A 13,540-nucleotide genomic window follows, 5' to 3' on the forward strand; every position below is an offset into this window, starting at 1 on the left:
CAATGTATCTGTATCTGTATGTGTATTAGGGGACAGAAGCCAAATACTAAACATATCAAGTGGAGAGTTCTCTGTAATCATCATGGCAGGGCAATACTTCAACTGTGGAAAACACCTAAAGCCCCTGAACTAACAGAGTGGATAAACATTCTGGTTCAAACAGCTTCATGTGGAGTTATACTCAACAAGATGAATAACAGGAATGTCTCTAGCTATGTAAATGCATCAATATGTCCCCTATACATCATTTACATGGTACTTTTACTATGCCACTGATGCTACATGTAATGTGCATACGAAGTCTCACTATTCTTCCCTTTAAAGGATTGTAACAACTTCTATATTATTCTACTTTTACTCCTCAGATATTGTTTCATCTATATTAGTAATGGTTCAACAATGTTTTCAAGCCGTCAGTTTTAAACTTATTTGAGTAGACTCAAGCTTTTCAATTCATTCATACTATTCTTCACTAATTCACATAATTACCACCCATTTCATACATCCTCCATCTTTCATCTTCTACCTTTACTCTTCAGATATTGTTTCATCTACATTAGTAATGGTTCAAAAATGTTTTCAAACTGTCAGTTTTAAGTAAATCTGAGTAGACTTCAGCCTTTCAATTTCTTCATACTGATCTTCAACAATTCTAGTAATTTCCAACCATTTCATACTCTTCATATATTGTTTCATCTCTTCAAGATTTCTTCAGCAGTTTCTTAACTTAATTCAGCATAGTTTCAACAATTTATTCAGCTCATTCAGTTAACCCTAACCCTTCCAGCTTTCAGCATTCACCTGTATTTCCTTCAAGAAATGCATTCTCTAGTTTTATTTTATTCTTGTTTTGCTATGCCACTGATGCTACATGTAATGTGCATACGATGTCTCACATTGTAAAATGTTCTCCTGTCAAACACCAGAGATAAAATAAATAAAAACTTGAATTACAAAGACGGCGTGGAAGTCGAAGTCACTGCTGAGACCTTCATAAGTCTCTTTCTTTTAAAAATAAGTGTTGAATGAATGAATAATGTCGGTTAAAGTGAGTGAGTGGTCAGGTTTTAACGTTAATGAAGAATCATTGAGAGTTTTCTTTAATCCTTCTAGTTTTAGTGGTTCACTTCGTCCCATAAAGAGACAGTTTTGATACAGAACAGAGAAGGAGTCACGTGATGCCATCAAACTGTCTTTACACTGCAAAAACCCTAGTATCTTACCAAGAATATTTGTCTTATTTCTAGTCAAAACAATCTCATTCTACTTAAAAATAAGACTCATCACATAAAAAGCAGCTTGTTTTTAGACACTTTTTCTTTCAAGCAGATTTTCACTTTCTTATTACAAACACAAAAAACTTGCTTTCACTGGCAGATTTTTCTTCTTATTTCAAGTGAAAATGAGTTTGAAACAAATGAAAATGATCTAAAAACTAGTTCATTTTTAGGTGATGAGTCTTATTTTAAGTGGAAAGAGATTAGTTTTGACTAGAAATGAGACATTTTGACAAGAAATGAGACAAATATTCTTGGAAAGAGTTTGAGTTTTTGCAGTGTAACGTAGTTTTTTAAACGTCTTCAGGAGGTAAACGTGTCAGTGGCTCGCTCCAGGTTGTGGTGGTGATGAGTCTATAAATGAGCGGGTGTCAGGACTCTCTCTGTCTCTATCAGTCGGCTGATAAGCGGAGGATCTCTGCTCGTCCCTAAATGGACTCTAACAGCAAAAGGTCCTGAATCTGCCCCCGAGGTGCATTCACATCCCGGGACAGATTTAGACTTTTTGTTCTCTTCGGCGTGGTCGTTTCCTAATTTGGTTGAGAGCGACGCCTCATAAAAACCATCCTGCAGCGACGAGTTTGACTGCAGTTCTTCATCAGATTCACAGAAGACCAGACTTCCTCTCTCCGCATCTCTCTGCTCCTCCAACCTCAACCATGGGCGACGCTCTGATGGCCGAGTTCGGGAAGGCCGCTGCGTTCCTGAGGAAGTCGGACAAGGAGCGTCTGGAGGCTCAGACCAGAGCTTTCGACATCAAGACCGAGTGTTTCGTGGTCGACGACAAGGTGGAGTACATGAAGGGGCAGATCCAGAGTAAAGACGGAGGGAAGGTGACCGTCAAGAAGGAAGACGGAACGACGGTGACCGTGAAGGACACCGACGTTCATCCCCAGAACCCGCCCAAGTTCGACAAAATCGAGGACATGGCGATGTTCACGTTCCTCCACGAGCCGGCGGTGCTGTTCAACCTCAAGGAGCGCTACGCCGCCTGGATGATCTACACCTACTCCGGCCTCTTCTGCGTCACCGTCAACCCCTACAAGTGGCTTCCCGTCTACGACTCGGAGGTGGTGGCGGCCTACCGGGGGAAGAAGAGGAGCGAGGCCCCCCCCCACATCTTCTCCATCTCCGACAACGCTTACCAGTACATGCTGACGGACCGGGAGAACCAGTCCGTCCTCATCACCGGGGAATCCGGAGCAGGTAACTGTTGAAATGATTCTTGACCCACGATCTGTAGGTGACAGTCGCCCCGTCGCCATACATGGTAACGACATCAGACAAGTAGCTCTAACATCATGAACATCTTCTACTGCGCTGCCATCGAGTCCATCCTGAGATACGGCATTACGTCCTGGTTCGGTAATCTCACAGTAAAAGCCAAATCTCAAATACTCAATCTGGTCAAGACGGCTATAGCAAAATCTTTGGTTCCCCTGTCCCACGCACACCTCAAGATCTGTTTGAACAGGCCACCATGAGGTTGGCAAACTCTATTCTAGCAGATCCTATGCACGCACTCCTCCCTGAATATGAGCTCCTAAATTCAGGTAGAAGATACCGAGTTCCCCTGTGCAGGCACAACCGCCTCAAAAACTCCTTCATCCCTCTGTCCATTAAATTTATGAATGAGCAGCTTGTGCGATGATATGTATGAATGTTTGCGTGTTGTTTGCAGGCACAATCGCCTCAAAAACTCGCTCATTCATCCCTCTGTCCATTAAACTTATGAATGAGCAGCTTGTGTGATGTTATGTATAAATGTTTGCGTGTCCATACATCTGCCACTAGTACTTTCTGAGGCATATTGCACTTTAATGATTTTACTGTATGTTTTTAGTACTTCCCTGCTGCTTTTCTCTTGTACTGTTTTTGTCTTTGTTGTGCAGCAGCACTGCTCTAGTCTGTCCCAGAGAAATTTCTCCTACAGGAGACTAATAAATGATTTTGACTTTGACTTTGAGGTAAGACGGTCAACACCAAGAGGGTCATCCAGTACTTTGCCAGCATCGCCGCTGTGCCCGGAGCTAAACGAGACGCCAGCAAGGGGACGCTGGAGGACCAGATCATCCAGGCCAACCCGGCGCTCGAGGCCTTCGGCAACGCCAAGACGCTGAGGAACGACAACTCGTCTCGTTTTGGAAAATTCATCCGAATCCACTTTGGTACGAGCGGAAAGCTGTCGTCCGCCGACATCGAGACCTACCTGCTGGAGAAGTCGCGCGTCACCTTTCAGCTCAAGGCCGAGAGGAACTACCACATCTTCTACCAGATCCTCTCCGAGCAGAAGCCCGAGCTGCTGGACATGCTGCTGATCACCAACAACCCGTACGACTACTCCTACATCTCCCAGGGAGAGGTGACGGTCGCCTCCATCAACGACTCGGAGGAGCTGATGGCCACCGACAGCGCCTTCGACGTGCTCGGCTTCACCGCCGAGGAGAAGATGGGCGTCTACAAGCTCACCGGCGCCATCATGCACCACGGCAACATGAAGTTCAAACAGAAGCAGCGCGAGGAGCAGGCCGAACCCGACGGCACCGAAGCTGCTGATAAGTCGGCGTATCTCATGGGGCTGAACTCCGCCGACCTCATCAAAGGCCTGTGTCACCCCAGAGTCAAGGTAGGAAATGAATACGTCACCAAAGGCCAGAGTGTGGACCAAGTCTACTACTCTATCGGCGCTCTGGCCAAGTCGGTGTATGAAAAGATGTTCAACTGGATGGTGGTGAGGATCAACCAGTCCCTGGACACCAAACAGCACCGTCAGTACTTCATAGGAGTTTTGGACATTGCTGGATTCGAGATCTTTGACTTCAACACCTTCGAGCAGCTGTGCATCAACTTCACCAACGAGAAACTGCAACAGTTTTTCAACCACCACATGTTTGTTCTGGAGCAGGAGGAGTACAAAAAAGAAGGTATCGACTGGGAGTTCATTGACTTCGGCATGGACTTGCAAGCTTGCATTGACCTCATTGAGAAGCCGCTGGGGATCATGTCCATCCTGGAGGAAGAGTGCATGTTCCCAAAGGCGAGCGACCAGACGTTCAAGTCCAAGCTCTACGACAATCATCTGGGGAAGAACAAGATGTTTGAGAAGCCGAGGCCGGCAAAGGGAAAAGCAGAGGCTCATTTCGCCCTGGTTCACTATGCCGGCACCGTGGACTACAACATCGGCGGCTGGTTGGTCAAAAACAAAGACCCCCTGAATGAAACGGTGGTTGGTCTTTACCAGAAATCCTCTCTGAAGCTCCTCAGTCTGCTCTTTTCAGCCTATTCTGGATCTGATAGCGGCGACAAAGGCGGCAAAGGAGCTAAGAAGAAAGGTTCCTCGTTCCAGACGGTCTCTGCTCTTCACAGGGAGAATCTGAACAAGCTGATGACCAACCTCAAGACCACACATCCCCACTTCGTCCGCTGTCTCATCCCTAACGAGAGTAAAACTCCGGGAGCCATGGACAACTGCCTCGTCATGCACCAGTTGCGCTGTAACGGCGTCCTCGAAGGCATCCGAATCTGCAGGAAGGGGTTCCCGAACCGAGTCCTGTACGGCGACTTCAAACAGCGCTACAGAATCCTGAATGCCTCCGCCATCCCCGAGGGTCAGTTCATGGACTGCAAGAAAAGTGCCGAGAAGCTGCTGGGATCGCTGGACATCGACCACACCCAGTACAGATTTGGCCACACGAAGGTTTTCTTCAAAGCCGGCCTGCTGGGGACGCTGGAGGAGATGCGAGACGAGCAACTCTCTCGTATCATCACCAGGATTCAGGCCAACGCGCGGGCGATCCTCATGAGGGCCGAGTTCGCCAAGCTGGTGGAGCGCCGAGACGCGCTGATGGTCATCCAGTGGAACCTCCGCTCCTTCCTGGGTGTGAAGAACTGGCCCTGGATGAAGCTCTTCTTCAAGATCAAACCTCTGCTGAAGAGCGCCGAGTCTGAGAAAGAGATGGCCAACATGAAGGACGAGTTCAACAAGCTGAAAGAAGCTCTGGAGAAATCAGAAACCAGGCGGAAGGAACTCGAGGAGAAGATCGTAACTTTTCTCCAAGAGAAGAACGATCTGACTCTGCAAATCCAGTCCGAACAGGACACGCTGACAGACGCCGAAGAACGCTGTGAGCAGCTCATAAAGAGCAAGATTCAGATGGAGGCCAAGCTGAAAGAGATGACAGAGAGACTCGAAGACGAGGAGGAGCTGAACGCAGATCTCACAGCTAAGAAACGCAAGCTGGAAGACGAATGCTCCGAGCTGAAGAAAGACATCGACGACCTGGAGCTGACCTTGGCCAAGGTGGAGAAAGAGAAACACGCCACAGAGAACAAGGTGAAGAACCTGACGGAGGAGATGGCTTCCCAGGATGAGAACATCATGAAGCTGACCAAGGAGAAGAAGGCGCTGCAGGAGGCTCATCAGCAGACACTGGACGACCTTCAGAGTGAAGAGGACAAGGCCAACAGTTTAACCAAAGCTAAAACGAAGCTGGAGCAGCAGGTGGACGATCTGGAGGGATCGCTGGAGCAAGAGAAGAAGGTCCGGATGGATCTGGAGCGAGGGAAGAGGAAACTGGAAGGAGACCTGAAACTGACCCAGGAGAGTCTGATGGACTTGGAGAACGACAAACAGCAGCTGGAGGAACGGCTCAAGAAGAAAGACTTTGAGGTCTCCCAGGTCAATTCGAGACTAGAAGACGAGCAGGTGGCTTCGGTGCAGTTCCAGAAGAAGCTGAAAGAAAACCAGGCGCGGATCGAGGAGCTGGAGGAGGAGCTGGATGCCGAGCGAGCAGCCCGGGCCAAGGTGGAGAAGCAGCGCTCCGATCTCTCCCGCGAGCTGGAGGACATCAGCGAACGACTGGAGGAGGCGGGAGGAGCGACGTCCGTTCAGGTGGAGATGAACAAGAAGAGAGACGCTGAGTTCCAGAAGCTGCGTCGGGAGCTGGAAGAATCCACGCTGCACCACGAGGCCACGGCCGCCTCGCTGAGGAAGAAACACGCCGACAGCGTCGCCGAACTGGGCGAGCAGATCGACAACCTGCAGCGGGTGAAGCAGAAGCTGGAGAAGGAGAAGAGCGAGCTGAAGCTGGAGCTGGACGACTTGTCCTCCAACATGGAGAGCGTGGTGAAGGCCAAGTCGAACATCGAGAAGATGTGCCGCACGATGGAAGACAACATGAACGAGTACAAGAGCAAGTCCGAGGAGGCTCAACGAACCATCATTGACTTCACGACCCAAAGGGCCAAACTGCTGACGGAGAACGGAGAGTTTGGACGTCAGCTGGAGGAGAAGGAGAGTCTGATATCGCAGCTCACCAGAGGGAAGAACTCCTTCAACCAGCAGGTGGAAGATCTACGTAGACAGCTGGAGGAGGAAGTCAAAGCCAAGAACGCCCTCGCCCACGCCGTGCAGTCTGCTCGCCACGACTGCGACCTGCTCCGAGAACAGTTCGAGGAGGAGCAGGAGGCCAAGGCCGAGCTGCAGAGAGCGCTGTCCAAGTCCAACACCGAGGTCTCGGCGTGGAGAACCAAATATGAGACCGATGGGATCCAGAGGACAGAAGAACTGGAGGAGGCGAAGAAGAAGCTGGTGCAGAGGCTGCAGGAGGCCGAGGAGGCCATCGAGGCCGTGAACGCCAAGTGTTCCTCTCTGGAGAAGACCAAGCACCGCCTGCAGAATGAAATAGAAGACCTGATGCTGGACCTGGAGAGGTCCAACGCAGCGTCCGCGGCACTGGACAAGAAGCAACGAGCCTTCGACAAAATCCTGTCGGAGTGGAAGCAGAAGTTCGAGGAGTCTCAGTGCGAGCTGGAGGCGTCCCAGAAGGAGGCGCGCTCCCTCAGCACCGAGCTCTTCAAGCTGAGGAACGCCTACGAGGAGTGTCTGGACCAGCTGGAGACCATGAAGCGGGAGAACAAGAACCTGCAGGAGGAGATCTCCGACCTCACCGACCAGCTGGGCGAGGGCGGCCGCAGCGCCCACGAGCTGGAGAAGATCCGCAAGCAGCTGGAGCAGGAGAAGGCCGAGCTGCAGGCGGCGCTGGAGGAGGCCGAGGGCTCGCTGGAGCACGAGGAGAGCAAGACCCTCCGAGCCCAGCTGGAGTTCAACCAGGTGAAGGCCGACATGGAGCGGAAGGTGGCGGAGAAAGACGAGGAGATGGAGCAGGCCAAGAGGAACTACCAACGCATGCTGGAGTCCCTTCAGACCTCTCTGGAGTCTGAGACGCGGAGCCGCAACGAGGCGCTGAGGGTGAAGAAGAAGATGGAGGGGGACCTGAACGAGATGGAGATCCAGCTGGGCCAGGCCAACCGGCAGGCGGCCGACGCCCAGAAGCAGCTGAAGAGCCTCCAGGCCATGCTCAAAGACGCTCAGCTGCAGCTCGACGACGCTCACCACGGCAACGACGACCTGAGGGAGAACATCGCTCTGCAGGAGCGGCGCAACAACCTGATCCAGGCGGAGCTGGAGGAGCTGCGCGCGGCGCTGGAGCAGACGGAGCGGACGCGGCGGCTGGCGGAGCAGGAGCTGACGGACGCCACGGAGCGGACGCAGCTGCTGCACGCGCAGAACACCAGCCTGCTCAGCCAGAAGAAGAAGCACGAGGCCGACCTGCTGCACCTGCAGAACGAGGCCGAGGAGGCCCTGCAGGAGAACCGCAACGCCGAGGAGAAGGCCAAGAAGGCCGTCACCGACGCCGCCATGATGGCCGAGGAGCTGAAGAAGGAGCAGGACACCAGCGCCCATCTGGAGCGCATGAAGAAGAACATGGAGCAGACCATCAAGGACCTGCAGCACCGGCTGGACGAGGCCGAGCAGATCGCCATGAAGGTAACAACACACCTTTTTAGTTACAAACACACCTTTTTAGTTACAAACACACCTTTTTAGTCAGGCTTTTAACTAGGTTTTAAATTCTTATTTTATGTTTCTGCTTCTATCTTGCTTTTAAAGATGCTATTAACCTTAAATAATTTTGTTGGTAACACTTTACAATAAGGCTCCTTAATTAACATTAGTTAGTACATTATTAAGCATTAATATATAAACTAATGTGTTAATTAATGCTGAGTAATGCATACATAATGATAACTAATTACATTATTCAACTTTTATTATTACATAATAATTTATTAACTAACTTTAAGTAGTAAACATTAAGTAACTGCTTACTAATAGGCTACATTAACTAATGTGTTTCCTAATCCTAAGTAATACATAATAATGATTGTTAATATATCTGTAAACAGTTAATTAATGCTTAATAATGTACTAACTAACGTTAATTAAGGGACCCTTATTGTAAAGTGTTACCGTAATTGTTTTTTCTGTTTCTATTTTTCTCTGTGTGTAAAGCACTTTGTGTTGCATTTCCATGTATGAAAGGTGCTCTATAAATAAAGATTGATTGATTGATTGATTGATTGATTGATTGATTGATTGATTGATTGATTGATTGATTGATTGATTGATTGATTGATTGATTGATTGATTGATTGATTGATTGCAGGGCGGCAAGAAGCAGATCCAGAAGCTGGAGAGCCGCATCAAGGATCTGGAGAACGAGCTGGAGGCCGAGCAGCGGCGCGGCACCGAGTCCGTCAAGGGCGTCCGCAAGTACGAGCGGCGCGTCAAGGAGCTGAGCTACCAGACGGAGGAAGACCGCAAGAACATGGCCCGGCTGCAGGACCTGGTGGACAAGCTGCAGCTCAAGGTTAAACAATGTTACATCAGTAAAAGAATGTTATATCAAAATGTAAAAAAAAAAGACAAGATTATGATAAAGATTTTATTCTGTGGTAACGGGGGCGGGACTAGATCAGCTTCAGCTTCTCCCTCTTTCCCTTTCGGCCATGTGTATTGTATTATTTGAACTAAGATGAAGTGTGATGATGATGATTTAAGTTGACATGCCCGAAATAAACAAACTGATTGATTGATTGATTGATTGATTGATTGAAGGTCAAGTCCTACAAGCACGCGGCCGAGGAGGCGGAGGGCGCCGCCAACACCAACATGGCCAAACTCCGCAAGCTGCAGCACGAGCTGGAGGAGGCGGAGGAGAGAGCCGACATCGCCGAGTCCCAGGTCAACAAGCTGAGGGCCAAGACCCGGGACGGAGCGGCCAAGAAGAGTCTGGACGAGTGACCAGGTGAGAGACCTTCACTACGCACTGATCAACACACGTTAGGTTTACTATTTACTAAAGATCCACCCACAAGATCTGACTGAACACTTTCAGACTTCAGATTTTATTTATTTTTAAAATGGGAACAGTAGGCTACATATTAATGAACACTTGTGTAAATATGTGGATTGTAGCCAAGTGGCTCATCTCCATCCCCAGTCCCAGTGGCAGGTTGACAGAGATGACAGAGTACTCAACCCCAGTACAAATACTACTGGTCAACATTTACTCCGTTACAAGTAAAAGTAGCTCAGTCCACATGTTACTCCAGTAAGAGTAAAAAAGTACTTGCTTCTAAATGTACTTAAAGCAGCAGTAAGTGATATGTTTGTGTTAATCTAAGTCTTAAATAGTTGTATCTTCCGACAGCAATCACTTCTATAGAGTGTTTGGTCTGAAACACGGGTCTGTCAGTCACTCTGCTCTGCTCTGAGCCCAGGAGAAAACTTTCCTTGTATCCTACAACCTTTATCCAATGAGGAGAGAGAACGGCATAAAGGGGCAGTCCTCTCTGTGTGTGCAGCCAAGGGATGCGCCTGAATGTGGTGACGTAGGGACGAGGACTGTTATGGTGCGTTCAAGGAAACTCGTAACTGGTGTTTTTCCGACCTGTGAAGTGGTACCAGTTCGATCTGGTACGAGTTCACGGGTCAGAAGTTACGAGTGGCCGTTATAGTGACTTTCACAGGTAAAACAGGTCGGAGAAACACGAGTGGGTTGTCTGGAACGCTACAAAGTCATAAGTTGTGACTTGAAGCTGTAATTTACGATTTCAAAAGCCTGCCTGGAACGCAGCATTAGCCAAAACCACCGGATCGCTTACTTCTGCTTTAATTGGCCGAAAAAGTATTAAGGGGACCAAGAGATTACAGAACAGTTATAAAGTGCTACAGTGCTAATTAAAGTGCTCTGTGCTAAAGTGACGAGTGCAAGATTAAATTTATTCTGATTGCACGATGCCCCAATAAAGTGCAGGATTGATGTGTGTCTAATATTGCACCAAATTTGTACACAAATGTATTATGTACACACTATTGTAAAAAATGGAAATACCGTACATAAGTATATGTATACAATACACAGAAACAAACTTCTTCCTCTGGTTTCATATTTGAATCTGTTTCACTTGACAGATGTTTCTGTTCCTGGAGGCTGAGAAGACGAAGAGCAGCAGCTGTTTCACCATCACCATCATCATCATCATCATCACAGTATAATAGTATAGTTTATAGTTTAGTAGCTGTAGTTCACTGATCAGTGGATTTGAGTTAAATGTTAAATAGAAACTGTGGTTGGTTTGTCAGAAGGTGTAAAAAAGGAGATTGTTTCCATCCACACGTTTTTATTCACATTAAGCGATGTTGAATTAAAACTGAATGAATGAATATTGATTAAAAAAGTTCATACGGTCGATCTCATCAGATTTTCTCTTGATCGATATTGGTGTTAAGTCGCCGTGGTAACGCAGTGAGGAGGAATGGAGCGTTACACTGATGCTGCATTCACCTGCAGTCGGGCAGACGGCCGTCGCTAACAAACCAGCTGTCGTTTTAGTCACAGAAGTCCAGAGAAAGACGGTAAAACAATACCACATCGCCATGACAACATATCGTCACGTGTATTGTTTTGCCTCGTGCTGACGGACCACTTGTTTACTTGTTTACATAGAGGCTTGTTTATGTCGTTGTCCGTCTGCCGTCTGCCCAATTTCAGGTGAATGCAGCATGAAAAATACCATTGAGCTGCTTGCGATATACAACCACAACGCTAGATGGAGGAATTCCTACACAATGTCCCTTTAAATTACAAGAACACAATTGGATACAGCAATATGATCACATTACGCACTTTTTATTCAGATTTAAAGGTCTGGAATGGAAACAGGTTTATTCACATTAATATTTTTAATAAGTGGATGGAAACATGGTGTGTGTGTCTGGAGGTTCTGTATGACATCAGCAGGTGTGTGTGTGTGTGTGTGTGTGTGTGTGTGGGGGGGGTGATAGTGTGCAACAGGAGAAGTGTGAAGGCTCAGAGGTCAGAGGTCAAATAAAACCACTGTTTCTTCACCTGCGTCCTCATTGGTCGGTTCATTCTGCCGTGATGATGTCACTGCTGAAACATGACATCACCTCACAGCCAAGGAGTTTAAATAAACCATTTATAAGCAGCACTGGTCTGTTTCCTGCCAAATAATGAGCTCCAGTCTGAATCTGCATCATCATCATCATCATCCATAAGCATTTATATCTACATTTATAAAGTATAAACAACCAAATTAATTAACTAATAATAAATCATAATAAATCATTATTGATTATTATTAAACAGAGGGTCTGATTGTGTCTTGCAGGTCACATGATCACAGTCACGTGACATTAACACAAAAACACTTCAAACACAATCAGAGATGTATTATCTTATGACAACTTTTGTGATGAATATGACTTTAATTGCAATCTCAAATATGTTAAATCTCTTACCAAAGCCAAAAGCTTTTCTTTCCCTCGCCAAAAATATTTCTTTGTATCCTCAGTCCCCATGTTGTCTCCCTCCACTTGTCATAAATGATATTAACTTCCTCGATAAAAGCTGCTCAAACTAATTCATGAGATCTATTTTAACCCATGATCTACACCTGCTCAAGATAATAGAATATACTTTTGATCAACTTAGCGTATCTAAATTAAGAGTAAATTGTTTTAAATACCCAGTTCCACCCAAAACAAAAGAAATACATTACAAAATAATGAATCATTTCTATCCATCTAGTGAATGTTTAAGATTAAGATTTAGATTTGACTTGTGTGTTTTGTGTGAAGATGATATTGAAACAACAGAGCAGCTCTTTATTACTACTGTACCTGCTCTAAAACCAGCTGCTCTGGAAATGATTCACAGACTTAGACTACAATAGTATTACTATGGTGTTATATTACAAGACAAACAGTTGGATTTAATGATAAATGTTTTACTAATCCTCCTGTAGCCGCATTCTTTATTCACAAAGACAAATATCTAAAAACTCCATCTTCACATACTTTTTAATTGAATTCCATCTCTATGTTAAGTCCCTAAAACTTATCAAGTCCCAACCACAAATGATCTGACTAATGTAGCGTAACAACTGTTGAATCCTGGTTGATTTGATGTAGCCTATGTTGTGTTTTCCTCTTCCCTGTTGTGTTTATGTGTTTGTTTTGTTTTCTACTCACAGATCTTAACTGGCGCCGTCTTATAATGTGACAGAAAAGCTGCATGTTTTTCTCCTCATGTTCTACACTAGAGAACTAGTTCTTCTTATCAACCAGGCTGCTCTCTCTCTCTCTCAGCTGGTATCTAAACACCATGAAGCCTAAAGCCTAATATAACCTCTGGAGCAGAGACCTGTTTCTATCTGAGCTGCTGCTCCACTGGCTCCATCTAGTGGCCCAATTAAGAATTTGGATTTGCGTTAATGCTCCTTTATGTGTGTTTTTTCTAGATTGTTTAAAGAAAAAATGAATTGACTGTTTCACCCTGTAAACTACAAGTCCCAAGAGGTGGAGCTTCCACCACCAGGTGTAGCCTACTGCATATCACTGGTTGGATTGTGGAGTGTGTGTGTGTGTGTGTGTGTGTGTGTGTGTGTGTGTGTGTGTGTGTGTGTGTGTGTGTGTGTGTGTTGTTCTACCTGCCTGTCCATTGTCTCAGTGTTTTGCTCTGATGAAGGTGTCTGAGACCTAAAGCTCAGCCTTTAATAAAGTGAAACTGCAGATCCCAGTGTGCAGATCTTTTTCTTTCCCTTCAGTCTGGAGCTGTTGATGCCTCCAGCACCTCGACAGGAGACAGAGAACCAGCTGGGTGGAGCGGCGGTCCCCCTTTTTGTGTTAATGCTCCTTTAAAATGAATTTAAAAAACAAACTAACTTCAAACAACCAAAGCTTCCGCTCATCTGTGCTTTTATTTTGAAGGCTTGGTCCTGCAGCTTCCGGTGTGTTGCTGCCTCGCGGCCACTTGACGCAGCTTCAGTCTGAGTATTTAAACCCTGATCCAGATGATCCAGATGATCCAGATGTGGCTGCGGCTGCTGCTCCA

At 46.6% G+C, this 13,540-nt stretch overlaps 1 protein-coding gene across 1 annotated transcript; it reads left to right on the forward strand.

Moving 5' to 3' along the window:
* Positions 1-1,866: 1,866 nt before the first annotated feature.
* On the forward strand, positions 1,867-9,593 carry myh6 (myosin, heavy chain 6, cardiac muscle, alpha). Its single transcript, XM_085770065.1, has 4 exons — positions 1,867-2,483; positions 3,245-8,106; positions 8,786-8,989; positions 9,238-9,593. The coding sequence occupies exons 1-4, from the start codon at positions 1,937-1,939 to the stop codon at positions 9,421-9,423; spliced, it is 5,799 nt and encodes a 1,932-aa protein (XP_085626191.1). The 5' UTR covers positions 1,867-1,936; the 3' UTR covers positions 9,424-9,593.
* The last annotated feature ends 3,947 nt before the right edge of the window (positions 9,594-13,540 follow it).

Source organism: Trachurus japonicus, chromosome 24 (genome assembly GCF_045865225.1).
Source record: "Trachurus japonicus isolate A0001 chromosome 24, Traja_1.0".
NCBI classification, from domain to species: domain Eukaryota; kingdom Metazoa; phylum Chordata; class Actinopteri; order Carangiformes; family Carangidae; genus Trachurus; species Trachurus japonicus.

Excerpts from the sequence above, each read along its gene's own strand:
- myh6 (XM_085770065.1), top strand. The coding sequence starts at position 1,937 with ATGGGCGACGCTCTGATGGCCGAGTTCGGGAAGGCCGCTGCGTTCCTG. Across the intron at positions 2,484-3,244 it reads CACCGGGGAATCCGGAGCAG|GTAAGACGGTCAACACCAAG; the intron begins GTAACTGTTGAA and ends TTTGACTTTGAG. Across the intron at positions 8,990-9,237 it reads TGGACAAGCTGCAGCTCAAG|GTCAAGTCCTACAAGCACGC; the intron begins GTTAAACAATGT and ends GATTGATTGAAG.